General features: G+C 29.4%; 1 protein-coding gene across 1 annotated transcript; it reads right to left on the reverse strand.

The window, feature by feature from the left end:
• Positions 1 to 11,013: 11,013 nt before the first annotated feature.
• On the reverse strand, positions 11,014 to 12,393 carry LOC123302934. The gene has a single exon (XM_044886027.1). It carries the CDS (start codon positions 12,391 to 12,393, stop codon positions 11,014 to 11,016), a length of 1,380 nt encoding a protein of 459 aa, XP_044741962.1.
• Between the last annotated feature and the right edge of the window lie 5,706 nt (positions 12,394 to 18,099).

Below are 18,099 nucleotides of genomic sequence, written 5' to 3' on the forward strand. Positions count from 1 at the left end.
AATAATGTTGTAGAATACATTTCAGATAACTGGGATGAATTCAATTACGTAACGTGTAATGAATATGGCAATCCTTATGCAACCAAAGAAGAATACGCCACAGCTATGTCTAAACCAGGGACATTTGGTTCAATTATCGAAATTAAAATAGCTGCTTTGTTTTATCACCGTCGAATTGAAGTTTATTGGACCCAGAACCAAGTGTGCCAATTTGGAAAAAACACCGATCCTCTTATACGGATATATTTTTCGGGAGAAAATCCTCTCTTCGGTCATTTCGATGTTTGTGAACCACTAAACTGTGACAGTAGTTTAAGTAACGAAGATTGTACAATAGAAACTAATGAAGTTGATTTAGAAAAAAATAAAGGTGGTCGACCCAAAAAAACTAAACGTGGTCGACCAAACTTATCAGGAAAATCTTTGAACGAATTACGTGTTGATGCCAATCGACGATATCGTATGAAAAAACCTGAAGTTAATAGAAAAGCTGTTTCTGTATATACAAATAAAACTATGGATATAAAAAAAAAATCCATGAAATATTATCGGTTAAAAAAATTTTATGGAAATACCGAAAAAATAATTAGCGAATTAACGAAAATCATTGGCGATAGAGTTGAAGCTGAAAGAATTATTAAATGGACCATTGTTAATCGCAGAAATTTAATAGGCCATTACTTAAGAACTTATGAAAATTTAAAAAAAAATCTTGTTGTAGGTCTAGAAAAATATCGTTACTTACCGGCTAACTCAAATACATTCACAAAATTTCAATCGTTACTTGGCCAAAGTTTACATCGTTCTACACAAGAACCATATTGTGCAGAAACATCTTATAAACCATTAGAGCATGATAAAACGATCATTATAAACGATGGTGGAAAAGCTTCTCTTCTATATAATTTTCCACAGGATAGCATAAATATTATTGAAGAGAATAAGTGCTGCTGCAATTCAAACATTTGTTTACTTACTGAAAATAAATTAAAAATATTAAAATCGAGATTTATGGATATGTCAAATTGGTGTTCCAAAACAACACTAATACTCATTTTTATATCAGAAAACGAAGAATCATTTGACAATAACCTCTTCACTACTGACTTATTTGAAAAATTAGACCCTCATTGACAACTTTTGTACAATATTTTGTGCATAAACTTTAATGTACACAATTTAATGAGAAACGAGATCAAACTTGAAATATCATACTAAATTTCAAAGGATAGATACTTACGAATAAGAATTGTCACTATTCACAGTTTTTTGGTATTATTATAAAAAGTTGTACTTGTTGAAAACAGCCCAATTGTGTTAGTGTTCTGAGAGTTCATGCTTTGTTTATTTTATTTGTGTTTTTCATTCTTTTTTCGTGGAAATTTTGATTAATTTTTGAGAAAAATTAATAGTTAAATATTTAACTAATTGAAATATAATAGGTAAGTTATCTTTTATAAATTTTTCATGGACGAATTTTCAATGTAAAATTGATGTACAATATTTTGTACATTGGTTATGAATAGTTGTTATATCTGACAGTTTATTGTTTTATGTCATATAGATTCCATACGTGCCATGGCCAATCAACAATTAACTTCGTCTGAAATTTTACAAATTTTAGAAGCTGATGATGTGTCTGATATTGAAATGTTAGAGGACGATGAAGATTTTGACGACGAAATAAATGACTTAGATATTATGAATGATGAATATTTAATTCGCCAAAATATCGTAAGAGTAGGAGCTGATGTTGTTCGTAACAATGAGCGTGAAAATCTCAATGATTTTGAAGAAGATATTCCCGAAGATGAACCCAACCAAGAAAATTCCGATCCAAATACTCCATCAACTTCAAAATCAAAGACAAAAATATATTGGCGAAACAAAAACTTCACCAGAAAGAGTTGTATTTTGCTGGCTGAAATCGATGAGGAAATCGAATTATTGTCACCAATACAATACTTTTCAAAATATATTACTGACGAGCTTTTTGAACAAATGGAAATGTATACGAATATGTACACTGTTCAAAAAGGACATACGAGATTTAAACATTGCAGTGCAAAGGAACTGAAAATACTTTTTGGTCTACACATAGCAATGGGATCACTAAAATTTCCTCGTATAAGCTTATACTGGGATACGAGCCTATGTGTTGATTTTTTCACAAAAAACATGACACGAAATCGATTTTACGAACTCCGGAATAATTTGCACTTGGTGGATAATTTGGCAAAAGGTACTAATACCGACAAATTTTATAAAGTGCGGCCCATTTTCGATTGTATTAAAAAAAGAATGTTGGAACTGGAATTAGTACAAGAAGTGTGTATAGACGAACAAATAGTGCCTTTCAGAGGACAGCTTTCCATGAAGCAATACATTAAAGGAAAACCAAACCCATGGGGCGTAAAACTGTTTTTATTATGTTCCAAAAGCGGCCTTTGTTATGATTTTATTTTATACCAGGGATCTACAACCGGTCTTGATGAAAAGTCCTTAAAAATGTACGGTTTTGGTGCTACGGTTGTCTTACAGTTAGCAAAAAGGCTTGACAACAAAGGCTATTATCTATATTTTGATAATTATTTCTCGTCATACACACTTTTACGAGAATTAATATCTAAAAACATTTACGCAGCATGTACAGTTCGGGTAAATCGGTTTCAAAACCCTCCGTTCCTTGTTGATAAAAAAGAAGAAAGAGGACATTCGCAAGAAATTTGCAATAAAGAGGAAGACGTAGTCCTTGTGAAATGGAAAGACAATCGAAGTGTTGTCCTTGCTTCAACTTTTGTTGGGATAGGTGAAGAAGATACGGTGAAGAGATGGGATAGCAAAGAAAAAAAGTATATTCAAGTTACTAGACCAGAAATTGTTAAAAAATACAATAACGGAATGGGGGGAGTCGATCTTATTGATAGACTGATCAGTCTTTATCGCATTTATATAAAATCGCGAAAATGGACATCAAGAATGATATTTCATGCAGTGGATTTGGCTATAACGAACTCATGGATCGAGTATCGAACAGATGCCATGAAACTACAAATGCCAAAGAAAAATATTTTGGATCTTTTACATTTTAGAATGAGGATTGCGGAATCGTTAGTAAAAGTAGATTCTACATTTGTTGGGCGTAGGAAAGGACGACCATCTTCTCGTGCTTCGACAAAATCAAGATCCGCAACGCCAGATTTTATTTTACATAGTCCTGAACCAATTCCTGGACCATCGAATCAATTACCAGAAGTTCCAGAAGTTCCTGAACCGGGTCCTTCAAAAAAAAGAAAAATTGAAAATCGACCGATAGACGAAGTGAGAATGGATACGGTTGACCATTTGCCTATCCATGACGGAAAAAATGCTCCAACACGATGCAAAGCAAAAAAATGTTTGGGAAGAACATTTTTTAAGTGTGTCAAATGTGAAGTACATTTGTGTATAAACAGGGAAAAAAATTGTTTTTTGGAGTACCATCAATAGTTAAAAATAATTATACTTTGAAATAAAAAATAAAAATAAATCATTGATTAACTGTTGTTATTATTTTATTACGTTCCACAACCAATGTACAATAAATTGTACATTCCAGAAAACTCACAATAAAAGGAAAATTTTTTTTTTCTGTTGTTATTTCGTCAAATGAAAGTATTTTATGAAATCTTTTCACGAAAAATATTTTTTTACTACTCGGCGTTCAAAGTTGGGTTTACCGTACCATAAATTTTTATGTACAATATATTGTACATCAGTAGTGAAGAGGATAATATTGTGTTCTTTAATAGTCTAAAGGCACATTTTCCTAAAATGCGAACTTTGGTACGACAGTTATATGAAATGAAAGCCAATTATAAAAAAATCCGTGAAATTGACAGTGCTTTAGACATTGTTAATGAAGACAAACTTTCAGTGTTCGGGAACCCGGAAAATTTCCAAATAAATAAGCAGGTATGCTTAGTAGATTTTGATGATATAACATCCGACATGAACTTACCAGAGGATGAAATATTCAAGAAATATAATAACTCATTCAGTGACATGACGAAAAAATGTCTCGATACACCGGAAGAACCTTTAAATAAAAATCAAGACATGTATATTATAGTACGTGGCTGCCCAACCAAAAAGAAAATCATCTGGGAAGATTTGGTTGATGTGGAAAAGCTTTATCAAGCATTAACATTTTTAAAAAGTAATAATAAACATTATTCAAATATAATTTTGAATCAAAATGTTAAAAAATTATTAGATCCTTTAGATAAAAATATTCAATATGGAACGGAAAATGATAAAAACAATAAAATGTTAAATGATGGTATTGATAATTCGGCATTATTAACACAAATAACAGATAATAATCAACATAATTATGAATATGAACACTACACAATATATCCATTACACGAGAGACAAAAAAATAGTTCAATAACAGCTTTATATCAAATGTTGAAAGTGAATGCTTCAACTTTAGACCATTGTGATAAAGAAATTGATGTGAAATGTTTTCCAGATCTTTATTATGAAGATAAATTTGGTCAATTTCATCCTAGAGAAAAAAAGATAACTTCAGCTGAATTCATCAAATCGCAACTTATGTCTTGCCATTCGCAATTTAGACATAGTTATCAATATATTTTTTATTTATTAAACGATGCGAACTTAAGACAATTACACTGCAAATCCAAGTGTTTAGTTTGATGTTTTAAAGTAAAACACATTAGCGTTTTTTATAACGCAAGTGTTTAGAAATAAAACGATTGAAGTGTTTTAAAGAATAATATAAAACACTTAAGCGTTTTATTGAAAAACATTTGATCTGTTTTAAAGTATTAAACACTTTGAACTGTTTTAAAATAAAACGTTTATTGTTATACCAAGTGTTTAATTAAAAATTAAATGTTTTAAACCTAAACACATGCCATAAAATTAAACATTTGCTGAGAAAAAACGTTTATTAAATAAAACATTTGAATTATAAAACGCTTATATATAAATATTCATTTGCGCATGCGTATTAAAATAACAATTAATATATGTATGATTTTACACTTAAAATAATTTACAATTTACAAGTATTATCCTATAAATTCTGATCTATCGAAATTAATTAAAGGAATGAATGTTAGATTTTTTATTTTAAAACATGAAAGAGGGTGTGGAAAAATCAAATCATCAACATTGATAATTTTTGTTTGATCGCTGGATGATTTTTGGTATCGATAACTATTCACCTTAGGCTCATAAGAAATAGTTTCAAGTTCTCTGATTACTAATAAAATTTTACTATTAAGTATGCAAATATCATTAATTTCTGCAAACAAAGGCATCATATCTTCGTTACATTTAAGTAAAATTATACTTTCATAACTATAACTAATGCCATGTATTATAACTTTTGGAGATCTCATTACAAAACACTTATTATTTTGAAAATTATCAACCAAGCCATCAAATAATTCTACATATGGCAAGTTTATTAAGGGTATACTTGGACCAGGTGTAATATGATCACCTTCATATAAAAAAGTTCTTGAAGATTGATCACGGTCATAAAAAAGTCGGGAACACATACGCGATTGGTAACGATAACACATCGTAGCAGGCATATTTTTGAAGTTGCGCGAAACACTTACAAGTGATTTGAAATAAGCGTGTGCAGATTCAAATCGAAAGCACCACTGCTGACGTGCGGGATTAATATCTTGTAGACCAGATATATTATTAAAAATTTATTTATTTAATTAAATTTACAATTTAATTTACACTTGTACAAAATTAAAGTAACAACAATTAAAAATAAATATTTTAATGAAACGAATTATTTAACAATCCGAACGTATGTCAAACGATTGTAATAATAAGTATTATTGAAACAAAGATATCCGAACCCGAACATACGTCAAAAAGTTTGGATACTAAGTATTATTTGTACATTAGATAGTTTACTTTATATATGCTTTTAAAGTACTACTTTGTAATTAAAGGATGTGTTTTTAAAAGATCCTTTTTGTAATATGATCCTTTGTACAACACTTGACCGTCCAGATGTTATAACATTAATATTAATAAAGGTCAACTTTCTCATAATATTTAAAGGACAGTTTTCTGAGAAATATTTAAGTATAGCAATATTTAAAATAAACTTTCTAAAATAACTATTCTAATTTATGAAAGCTAATAAATAATTATTTAACAAATGCGTAAAATGCACATGTTACTTTATAAAATGGTTTAAAATGTCTAAAAAGAAATATAAGTAATAGAGGATATATAATTCCTCCCTTCTAAGAATAAACTACCGTTGTTTACTAGGTAGTTCGATCAACATAAAGTTTCGGTATCGGAATTCCAACCATTTCGAATTGATTTCGATTAATTGCAGACATTGGTACAGCTTGTGTGTTTTGATTCCTTTGACCATACTTGTAGAGAATATAAACTATGCTTGCTATTATTATTATTATAACAATAATTATTGACCATGTTACGGGATGTTTATATAGTTTATTTGCTATAAGTTCCAAATCTTCTGTATTTTGTAAGTCGTAGTTAGCTAGTTTTTTCATTCTAATATCAGGTTGTTTATAGGAGATGTTTATTTTATTGAATAATATTTGTTCCACTTCGATATTAGTGTATGCAGTTTCCAATGTTCCATATTGTATACCATTAATTTCCATATAACATTGATTCAGGGTAATATGAAGTTTACCAACAAAATTGGTAATGTTTTTTTTCCACATGACGAACTAATATTTAAACCGGTGTTTGTAAAAATTATAAAATGATTAGTAATTAATTCTAATATAATATTCATTTCTGTCTGCTAATAAATGCAATGTCCAATACGATTTTCCAGTATTTCCATTTCACATGTATTAAGTTTTCTGTTATGAAGTTGTGTTGGGTAACAAATGTAGTCTAGTTCTATTCTTTTGTAATTATTATTTCTTATAAATGAATATTCGTTGGGAATATGTAGGATTAAATTAGTTCCGGGATTTATTTTACTATAATTTGTAGGCATAGGATATATAATCGTTAAGGTAAAGTTAGCTGAATTTAATGCTTTCTATTTTAATAACTCATATACATGTTTTAAGTTGATTAGAATATTGTGTTTATCTAACTAATTTTAATTAATTTCAATTCGTTATAACTCAAAATATGTCTAGAAATAACGTTTTCTGTAGCTACTCGAATACAAGTAATTATGTTGTCTATGTGCTGTTGACCAAAATATCTAGCTTGAAACCGAATTAAAAAATTATGATTGTAAGATTTGTTATTTATTTATTTATTCTATTTTTTTCTTAAATTCAATACGAATAGTCCTTGAGCAGTGCTAATATCTTTATATGTCGTTATCTGTTGTTTCACATAATTCAAATCGATTATTTTTTTCTCACTTTAATTTTTGCTTTATGATATTTTTGTACTTTCTGGGCGTTTTTAATTTTAAGGGTTTTACGTTTACTATTTATTACTTTGTTTTCTGTATACTTGGGTACTATTTTATTTCGTCTATTCTTTGTTACAAAAACATTTTCACCTACTGCCAAAAGTGGGAGATCAATTCGGTCTTTGTTTCGGACTAATTTTTGCTTTAATTTATTGTTCTGTTTAGTAATTAAATCTTCCATAATTTGTTTTTCCTCTGTATATTGATTAGCACAAGTAGAATGTATATTATTTGTGTTAGGTTTTAAAATCTGATTATCTCGGAATCCTCTTATAACTTCGAAAGGTGTAAGCTTGGTACTTGAATGTGGCATTGCATTATTATAAGTTAATAAAGCCATATCTAATTGCTCGACTATTGTAAGGTTTTTATGAGTAGTTTTAAATTTAGTTATTAATTCTACTAAGGTTGAATGAAATCGTTCAATTGGTGAGTTTCCGGTTGAGTTTTTAGCACAAGTAGTGTGAGTACTAATTTTATATAGATTCAGAAAATCTTTAAAATCACTGCCTTCGAATTCCATGCCGGGATCATGAATTATGAGATCAGGTATGCCGTGTCTTGATAAATAATTTTTAAGCGCATCTAGAGCATATTTAGAATTTCTAGCTTTCATAACCGTAGCTTCTCCATATGTACTAAATTTATCTACGATAGTTAGAATATTTGTATTATCTACATAAAATAAATTTATGTGTAAAATTTCAAATGGTTTGTTTGCCTGTTGTGTTTGTGTCAATTTGATCTTTAGTGGATGCCTTTCATTTTTATTTAATTTACAGATATCGCAATTATTTATATATTTTTGAATTTTTGACTTCATATTGTCAAAATAATATAGCCTTTTAAGATGGTTCAGTGTTTCATCAATCCCACGATGGATTGATAATTCATGATAGTTTTTTATAAGTTTTGTTTGTTCATCAGATTTTTCAACATCCTCTAAGAATTTAGTGCACCGAACGATATTTAATTTTGAAAAATATTTTACATATGTGTTTTGAATAACGTTGAAAATCTTATCTTCTGTATAGATAGCATTTTGTTTATCGTTAACAATTTCTGTCTTTAAAATTTTAATGGCTGTGGATTCATCTATTTTTGGTATTGCTACTATAATACGTTTTTTTGTTTGAAATAATTTAGTTCGTTTTCTTTCATATTTTGTTCCTAATTTAATTATTATTTGCTGTGGAAAGTTATTTAATGCTCGTTTGGATGCTTTTATATCGCGATTAAGATTTTCTTCGGCTGATTGTTGAATACCATTGCTATTTAAACTGTTTATTTGAACTCTAGATATTGTGTCTTCGTTAGTTTTTCTCTTAACAGTTTCATTAGTTTCATGGTCTATATTAAAGTTATTACCGAGTAACTTTATTTTCCACCTTGTAAAATTTTGATCATCAACAGGTACATCTAAAGTTTCTGACTGTTCTTTTTCAGGAATTTTAGTAGTTTTATCAAATGGAATAGAGTTGTAGGCATTAGTATCATGTAAATAATATTGGTCACTTAGATAACTGTCATATGGGTTACTTCGAGAATTTTCGACGTTGTCATAAGTGGTAATATTATTAATTTGATGAAATGATTGTTTGGTATTTCCACTCGAAATATCCATAGGTTCAGTACTTGGTAGTTGTGATCTATAAGTTGGTGAACTTTTAAATCGACTTTATTGGGGTGGAAAATGGTTTTGATACCAAGTCGGTTGATTATACTGTAAGTTATTTTGAAATGATTGTTCTGGTCGTAATTGCATACATTTCGTTGAAAAGTTGGGTATTTGATAGTCATTTACAAAATTGTGTGTAAGAACACTATTGTTATACGGATAATTATTTTGTATTTGCCTCGGTTCAAAATTTACATTTGATCGAGAGATTCTATATCTATCTTGATTAGACTGTTGCATTGAAATTTCATTTACACAAATATCATACGCTTCCTTGATTGTTTTTGGTCGGTTAGATCTCACGATATACCCTAAATTTTGATCTAATCCTGCTATAAAGGATTTTAAAACAATATTCAAGTATACTTCGTTTTTTCCGTTTATGAATTCTTGAGATTTTGTTCGATCTACTGAGTTTAACAAAACGGTTTGTAAATCAACAACTTCTGTATAGTAATCTTTTAATTGTTTATTTCCTTGAAAAATTGTGTTTAATTTATGAAGAATTGATTCTATAGTTCGTTTGTCTGAGAAATGTGTTAATAATATTTCTTTAATCGTTTCCCAGTCCGAAGGGGTTCCAGATGCTGTGAGAGCATCTCTTGCTGGTCCTCTTATTTTTTGTTTTAACCAATTAATCAATAAAGAGTTGTTCGCATTTTCTCCTTGGAGAACGAAATCTCCCATTTCAATGAATGTATTTAACATTCCTGGACAACCTTCGTAGTAGTCCATATTTTTTAATATATTAATTATTGTTACTTTACTAGTAGCCATATTAGCTTTGTTATTTTCCAATTTTAATTTTGAGTTATTATGTATTTGGTATAATTAAATAATATTTAAAAAATTTTGTTAGTATTATTTAAATTTGAATTTTCTAAATTATAATTAAGCTATATTTTATTTCATAATTGTTGATAAATCTTCGTCCGTATTTGAATCGGAGCTAAGATTTTTTGAATAATCTAACTTTTAGCTTATTCTTTACTTTAAATTTAGTTGGATGTTTAGGCATTAAGGTGTAGGTATTCGAATATTCAACAAAGAAAAATTTACTTACATTTGAAATATGAACACCAACCACATTGTTACGTTTAAATTCCAGATAATTCCAAAAAAGAATACCATAAATCTTCGATATGCCGTCGAAATGGATTTAACCAGTTCCAATGTTGCTTCAAATCCAGTAAATTTTATTTTGTACTCTGGTTGATATTAAAAATTTATTTGGAGTGTAGATGCGTCCCAAAGACTTAAGAGCCACTCGTAGAATTTACACAAATTTACGATGGACGCGATAATTTTCGAAAATATTTTTCTCAAATTATCCTATCGGCTGCGCCATTAATATCTTGTAGACCAGATATATAATTAAAAATTTATTTATTTAATTAAATTTACAATTTAATTTACACTTGTACAAAATTAAAGTAACAACAATTAAAAATAAATATTTTAATGAAACGAATTATTTAACAATCCGAACGTATGTCAAACGATTGTAATAATAAGTATTATTGAAACAAAGATATCCGAACCCGAACATACGTCAAAAAGTTTGGATACTAAGTATTATTTGTACATTAGATAGTTTACTTTATATATGCTTTTAAAGTACTACTTTGTAATTAAAGGATGTGTTTTTAAAAGATCCTTTTTGTAATATGATCCTTTGTACAGCACTTGACCGTCCAGATGTTATAACATTAATATTATTAAAGGTCAACTTTCTCATAATATTTAAAGGACAGTTTTCTGAGAAATATTTAAGTATAGCAATATTTAAAATAAACTTTCTAAAATAACTATTCTAATTTATGAAAGCTAATAAATAATTATTTAACAAATGCGTAAAATGCACATGTTACTTTATAAAATGGTTTAAAATATCTAAAAAGAAATATAAGTAATAGAGGATATATAATTCGGGACCAAACAGTCTTATATACTGTGGAATATGTTCTAAAAAGTGAATTTTGGGGATAAATTTATCTGGAAATTCTTCAATCATACGACTTAAAGTATCAACTGAGTCGTTACTTATTTCGTATGCCAGACATAAGTTCATAATCTGAAGTAATAAAATAAAACAATCTTGTCTTTCAATAATATCCTCATCTTTGCTATCATAGATCCATTGACCAATTAAGAATGGTAAAGTATGTGCTAAAACAAACATTTGTGCTGCACTTTGACGCAATTTTTTATCATCAGAAAGATCATTATTTTGAATTATCGCAGGTTTATCTCGACTAAAGTGTCCAAAGTCAAATGCAATCAACTGTTCATTAAACTGCTTAATAGTAAACAATGCTTTTTCTGTAATGCAATAATTTAAAAATAATCGGCATAAAAGTTCAGTGACCCCTTCATTTAAAACGTGCATACAGTCTTGTGGTAAACATTTAGTTACATCAAAATATTGAATATCTGTTAATGGGCTCGCGGTATTTATTCCGTAAAATACTTGCCAGAATTTTTTTGTAGCTTTAGTAGTATTTTCATTGATTTCATCCAGATATTCTCCATGTGTATCTTTGTTTCGTAAAATAAAATTAGTCTCATGAAAATGTTGCTTAATCTCATCTCTCGTAAGCATGCAAGTTCGGCATGGACGATATGCAGAAACAGATTCTTTAAAACCTCCCATCAAAGCAGATGCAGGAGTATCACCCGAAAAAAATAACAAGGAACCTTTATAATTTTTTACAATACCATTTACAGTGACATTGATTCCTTCAGTTTGCAAAATTTTTATATCATTGATGAAAGGCAGCAAGACTTTTTTCAAAGCGCCAGGATTTTTTAGATAGCAACTTTTGACAATAGCTAATAATTGTATAGTATTTTGGGATGAACGTAACTCTGGTTTAATATTAGCTAAAGTCCAATAAAACATAGTCAGTTTTTGAGTTTTTGAACTAGAAGCCAATGGATTGGCCACTCCTAACTCATCCATGTATAAAATTATAGCTAAAGCATTAAGATTTTCTTGGAAAAAAACATTTTTTTTATAATATTCGCCATCGAGTACTGTACGGAAAATACCATTCTTATGGGTTAAAGGATTATCAACATTATCTCTTACGGCATCATTCATCATAAGATTTATTAAGTTTTGATTAAACGGAACAACATACGCATTGTGCTGAACTTCGCACAACTGAGATTTTATTTTCGACCATCCCTTTTTCTTCTTCCAAATTAATTTGTTCGTAATAAGTTGCTCTGAAGCTGGTACCATTTTCAGATCATTAATAAGAAACTTATCTAAGTCTGTTTTAGTTTTAACTGAGGAAAAAAGGATTGTTGGCGGATATTCTTCAAGCAATAAATGTTTCATTTTTTCAAAATTGATTGCTTGAGTTTCAGCTTCTTTTCTTTGTTGGCATTCTTCCTGAAATATTAATCAATATTATTTGAAATTTAACCGGTGAAAAGTTGAAAGTACTTACAATTATGATTGAATTATAAAATTCTAATAAACAAATCACACCATCAATTATATGTGTTATTGCCGTTTGTGACACTCTACAATTTTCACGAATATTAATTATAAACTTTCCTGTCTGCCACTGAAGATGCTTTATCGAAGTTTCGGTTCTTTCATGAACATTTTCTGAAAATGATTATTTTAATAATAATTTCAAGGCATAAATAATTTTTTCTAATATTTAAACTAGTCCACGGCGTGAATTTTCAAATTTTTTAAAGTCAATTTCTGAAAAAAACATGCTCTTTTGGTGTATTGCTTATTACTTTTTGAATAACCGATCAAAATAAACTTTTTTCTAAAAAAAGTTTTATTTTTTTTTTAATTGAGTACTTTAGTTGTGGTATAATCTTAGTTATTTCAAAATTAATCCGTGATAAAATCAAACATACTATATATTTATTTATTAAAATCAAATGTATAATTACCATAATTTTGGTCAGCATCATGAGGGGTTTCATCATCTCGCTTTTCTTCGCCGGGTTCATTGTGATTATTTAACCTCTGAAAAAAACCTGAATGCTTCCTAAATATATGTTGACGAAAAGATTTCCATTTTTTATAAGTCGCACCACACCCTGGTTCTCTGCAGGTCACTTTAAATTGAGGATCATACTGGTGATTACGAATTACATGATTAATTAGAGAATTGTTGGAATCACAAACAAAAAAGCACATTGCACAAGATAAAATACATTCACAAGTCATCATATTATTCATATTATTGCCTAATATGTTGTTAGAAATTTGCAAGCGATGATTTTTACTCAACTTCGTGCAAAAATACTTTAAGATTTTGAGTATATAAGTAAAAAAATTATTATTTGAATTTATACGTTATAATTAGTGAACACATATACTCTACTCTTTCAGTCTTTCATACAAAGTACACGTATGTTTATCTCTATCACAGCATAGATTTATGAGTATATTTAAAAAAAAAATTATAGATTGTGAACTATACACACACACATATTGGCGCTATGATGCATATTGCATTGATGCTATCTGTAATGAAGCAGAGCAGGTCATGTTTACTAGTTAATACTTGTAAGTTGTGAAGTGGAATTATGTAGTTAAGTTTTGTTATTAAAATTCGGAAGCATTATAATTAGTGATTTATTGTGTATGTTATAAAATTATACAATGGAAAAAAAAGTTTTTTGTGACATTCAAGGCAGGAGTAAATGTTTAAAATTTGCCTCAGTTGCAGAAAAATCTGATTTAATTATATTAACAGAAAAAATTCATGACATTTGTCAGCGTGATAGTTTATTAAAAACTGTAATTGAAAATAAAACAGTTATTTTTCAAAAAAAATATGATAATGATTTGTATTGTGAAATTGAAGAAGATGATGAAATAAACGACCAAGACATTTTGAAGGTTATATTTTTGAACAATACCGCATGTAATATTTCATCTTTTTCAAACATGGATTCTACAAAAATAGAAATATTATACACCGAACCCCACCCCGAACTCAAAAGTGATTTAATAATTTCTGATGTAACACAATACGAATCTGAAACGACAAATTTCAATGTACCGGGCGTTACTTGTAAAAATGGGTCTGAATCTAATAAAAATAACAATATGGTAAGTTGGCTTTTATAATAAATATTAATAATTTAAACTCATTGTTCTCCGTTGTAGTTAATGGCTATCAAAATTTGTTAAACTAATAATTTTTTTCAGTTAAAAGAAATTGCAACTCCGCCTTCAGCCGAATCAGTTCAACAACCGGTCCCTGGATCTATTCCAATGTCGGCAATATTACCGCCATTAACATATGATCTAAACAATAAATTAATTGAACAAGGTGTCCTCAAAGTACAAGCGAAGCTGATTTATCATTGGGGAATGTATTTATGGCAGATGACTGCAGGTCAGCCCTCGAAGAGAGACTACCATAATCTTTCCTGTTCAATAGTTCAAGCTTATCCTGCATTAAAAGGCGGTGCATACGAAAATAGTATTGTTCGATCACAGCTGAGCACATGGATCAGAAATCATAGAGTAATACTTAAGGTAGTTCCTCCGCGACCGTCCAGTCAAAAAGTTTTGGACTAATACTATCATTCAGTGCATTGACTGTGCTATGACTATTATACATATACCATATATTATTTTCAAAAGACTGTAGTTACTCACTATTATAAATTCTATACGTATACACACACATACTTTGACATATACCTTTACCATTAGTTTTTATATGCTTTCCACAAAAATTATCGCTAAAACGAGTTATTTATTTAAGTTTTTTATCGAAACTATATGGTAAATAATTTTTATTTTTATTTATATATTTTCTAAATATAGTATTCTACATTATATTAGTTTTTCATAGAGATGGTGGACGTCATTCATTGGTAAATAAATATAATATTTGTAAATTTGTGTATTTTTATACACTTCTCCCATGTACACGTACAAATTGCGTCACTTTTAATTGCTAATATCTCATGTATGGCATGGTAAATCATCTTCTAATTTTAACAGCAAGTGTATTATGAATTAAATATTTTATATTCTGAGTTTTGAGAAATTCTTGGAATATCACTTTCGTGTAGGTACTACCTTAAACATCAACAAACTGTCACTGCGCAAAAAAGAAATTCTGAAGGAGAATTTATTAAACCTGCTACTTCTTTAGCCAAACTGGTGCCTTGTGAAAAATCCGAATTGCCGAAGTTGGACGTCAGTAGAGCATTGATTGAGCTTGAAAAAAAAAACAAGGAAAGGAAGGAGGCACGCCTCATGTTAAGAAACTTTTAAAATTAACGTTTGACGAACGTAGAAATTGGATTAAAAATGAAGCTAAATCTATTCATGAAGTTGTTACTAAATACCCACATTTGAAAGATTGCGAGCCGCTATTAATTGATTTTTATCAATTAAAAAATTTATCTGCTGAGGATACTGAAAATAATATTAATGACATGTTCATTCAATTAAAACAATTTTATGAAGTTCAAGATCAATCTAATATAGAATGTACTATAATTAAAAAGCTACAAAAAAGTTTGACCAGAAAAATAACAAAAAGTTCGAAGCCATTGTTCATTTTTCACGAGGTATAAATAAACTTTTTACATTAAAAAATTTGTTTTAATATATATAGCGTCAATATTGCAAGAAGCATATAAGAGTTCTACCATTTTTGACATTATAATTTTTTTAATTTATGGCTTTTGTGATTTTTAAAGCCAAGAAAAATTATATGCTTTTTTGGCATTAGCGGCTGTCAGATAAATATTACTAAAATTAAGCAATTCAAATTATGTACAATAAGTAAACGCATGCGCGTTATCACCATTATATTATGTATCACCTTTTGTATGTTTTTTTAGTTGTTCTAATAAAATCGTTCATGTTAACACATCTGTCATATTCTCTATATATACCGAATTTATCTTAATAGGTTATGGGCTATAAAAATTTCGGTAATATGTAAAAAGTAAAGTTTTATAAGTGACATAAAACATTAGAAAAACATTAGTTTTATAAGTGATATAAAACATTAGAAAAACATTGGTTTTATAAGTGACATAAACATTAGAGTGTGTGATAAAAAAAAATGGCGATGTCAACTGTACCTTTGCCACAACCAACCTGAAAATCAGACTTTTACTGAGAATGTACCTCAGTTATATATAGATAATACAGAGACAGCAAAAAGAAATGAAATACCTCAAGAAGAAAAAACGAACAAAGAATGTCAAGTTCAAGATGAGCCACTTCGAAGAAGTACAAGAGAAAAAACTATTCCTAGTAGATTCGAGGATTATGTTGTGTACAATAATAATGAGCCTGCAGATGAGAGCTTTCATAGTAGTGAAGAGGAAGTACACTTAGCTTATTGCTTGATCACAGGTATACCTACATCCTACGAAGATGCTGTCAACTCTGGTGAAGAGTGGAAAGAAGCCATCCAGAAGGAGATAAAAGCTTTAAATGATCATGATACCTGGAAACCAGTCAATCTACCTACGAATGTTAAAGCTATTGATACTCGCTGGGTATTCACTATCAAGTCAGATGGCCTTAAGAAAGCTCGCTTAGTGGCGAAAGGCTTTCAAGAAGAGGTATCTTCAAATATATATGCGCCAGTAGTCCAGATTTCAACGATTAGAATCTTGCTGTCAGTTTCCATGCAGAAAGGATGGAATATTTTCCAATTAGATATACCTTCAGCTTTTTTAAACGGTAAGCTCGATGATGAAGTTTATATCAAGATACCAGAAGGAGTCAAATGCTCATCGAATGCTTTGAAACTAAACAAGAGTTTGTATGGCCTACGTTCTGCTCCAAGGAAGTGGAATGAAGTATTTAATGATGCTGTGAGGAGATATGGTTTATCCAGATCACAAAATGACTTCTGTTTGTACACTGGAAAAGACACTTACCTATTAATTTGGGTTGATGACATCATCGTCACTGGAAACTCAAATGAGTGTAAAAAGATTATTACTTTCTTAAAAAATGAATTTCAAGCTAAGTATATGGGAGAAATTAAAAACTTTCTAGGTACAGAAATCAACTTTACAACTGAGTTCATCGGTATTTCACAGAAAGAATTCATTCACAAGGTTATTGCCAAGTTCAACATGACTGATTGCAAACCTGCAGAGACACCGATGGAACATAATTTCCAGGTCAATTTATCTTTGCCAATAGACAAAGGTTTACCATATAGAGAACTTGTTGGATCTCTTATTTACATTAGCATCATAAGTAGGCCAGATATCACATATGCTACGTCGATTCTAAGTAGATATCTAGATAAACCCACCCAGCAACTATGGTTGGCGGCCAAAAGAGTACTCAGGTATCTACAAGGTACTAAAGAATACCAATTGAAGTTTTACAAGAGTCAAGATACTGGTGTTACTGCATACTCTGATGCTGATTGGGCAGGGGATGTAAATTCTAGAAAAAGCACCAGTGGTTGTATTGTGTTCCATTGTGGCAATCCAGTTTCCTGGTTTACGAGAAAGCAAAACTGTATTGCACAATCTACAGCTGAATCGGAATACATTGCTTGTGCTACTACGGCAATGGATGTCATATATTTTCAACGAGTGATTGAAGACCTAAAGTGCGTTAATCCTACACCAATATTATTAGTTGATAACCAAAGTGCAATAAATATGTGCGAAAGTTATGAAAACAGTAGACGTGCCAGACATATTGACATTAAATATCATTTCATTAAAGACTTGTTACATAAAAATCTTATTCAGTTACAATACGTGCAGTCAAATAATAATATTGCAGATATTTTTACTAAATCTCTAAATTCAGTGAAATTTAAATTCTTTGTTAACAAACTCAATTTGTTTAAATAATATTTTTTTTGGAAACTAATTCTGTAACATGATTTAAATTGAGAAGGAGTGTCAGATAAATATTACTAAAATTAAGCAATTCAAATTATGTACAATAAGTAAA

This window comes from Chrysoperla carnea, chromosome X (genome assembly GCF_905475395.1).
Source record: "Chrysoperla carnea chromosome X, inChrCarn1.1, whole genome shotgun sequence".
NCBI classification, from domain to species: Eukaryota; Metazoa; Arthropoda; class Insecta; order Neuroptera; family Chrysopidae; genus Chrysoperla; species Chrysoperla carnea.

Bases quoted from the DNA above. Each gene is read 5' to 3' on its own strand.
- LOC123302934 (XM_044886027.1), bottom strand. From the start codon at position 12,393: ATGGTACCAGCTTCAGAGCAACTTATTACGAACAAATTAATTTGGAAG.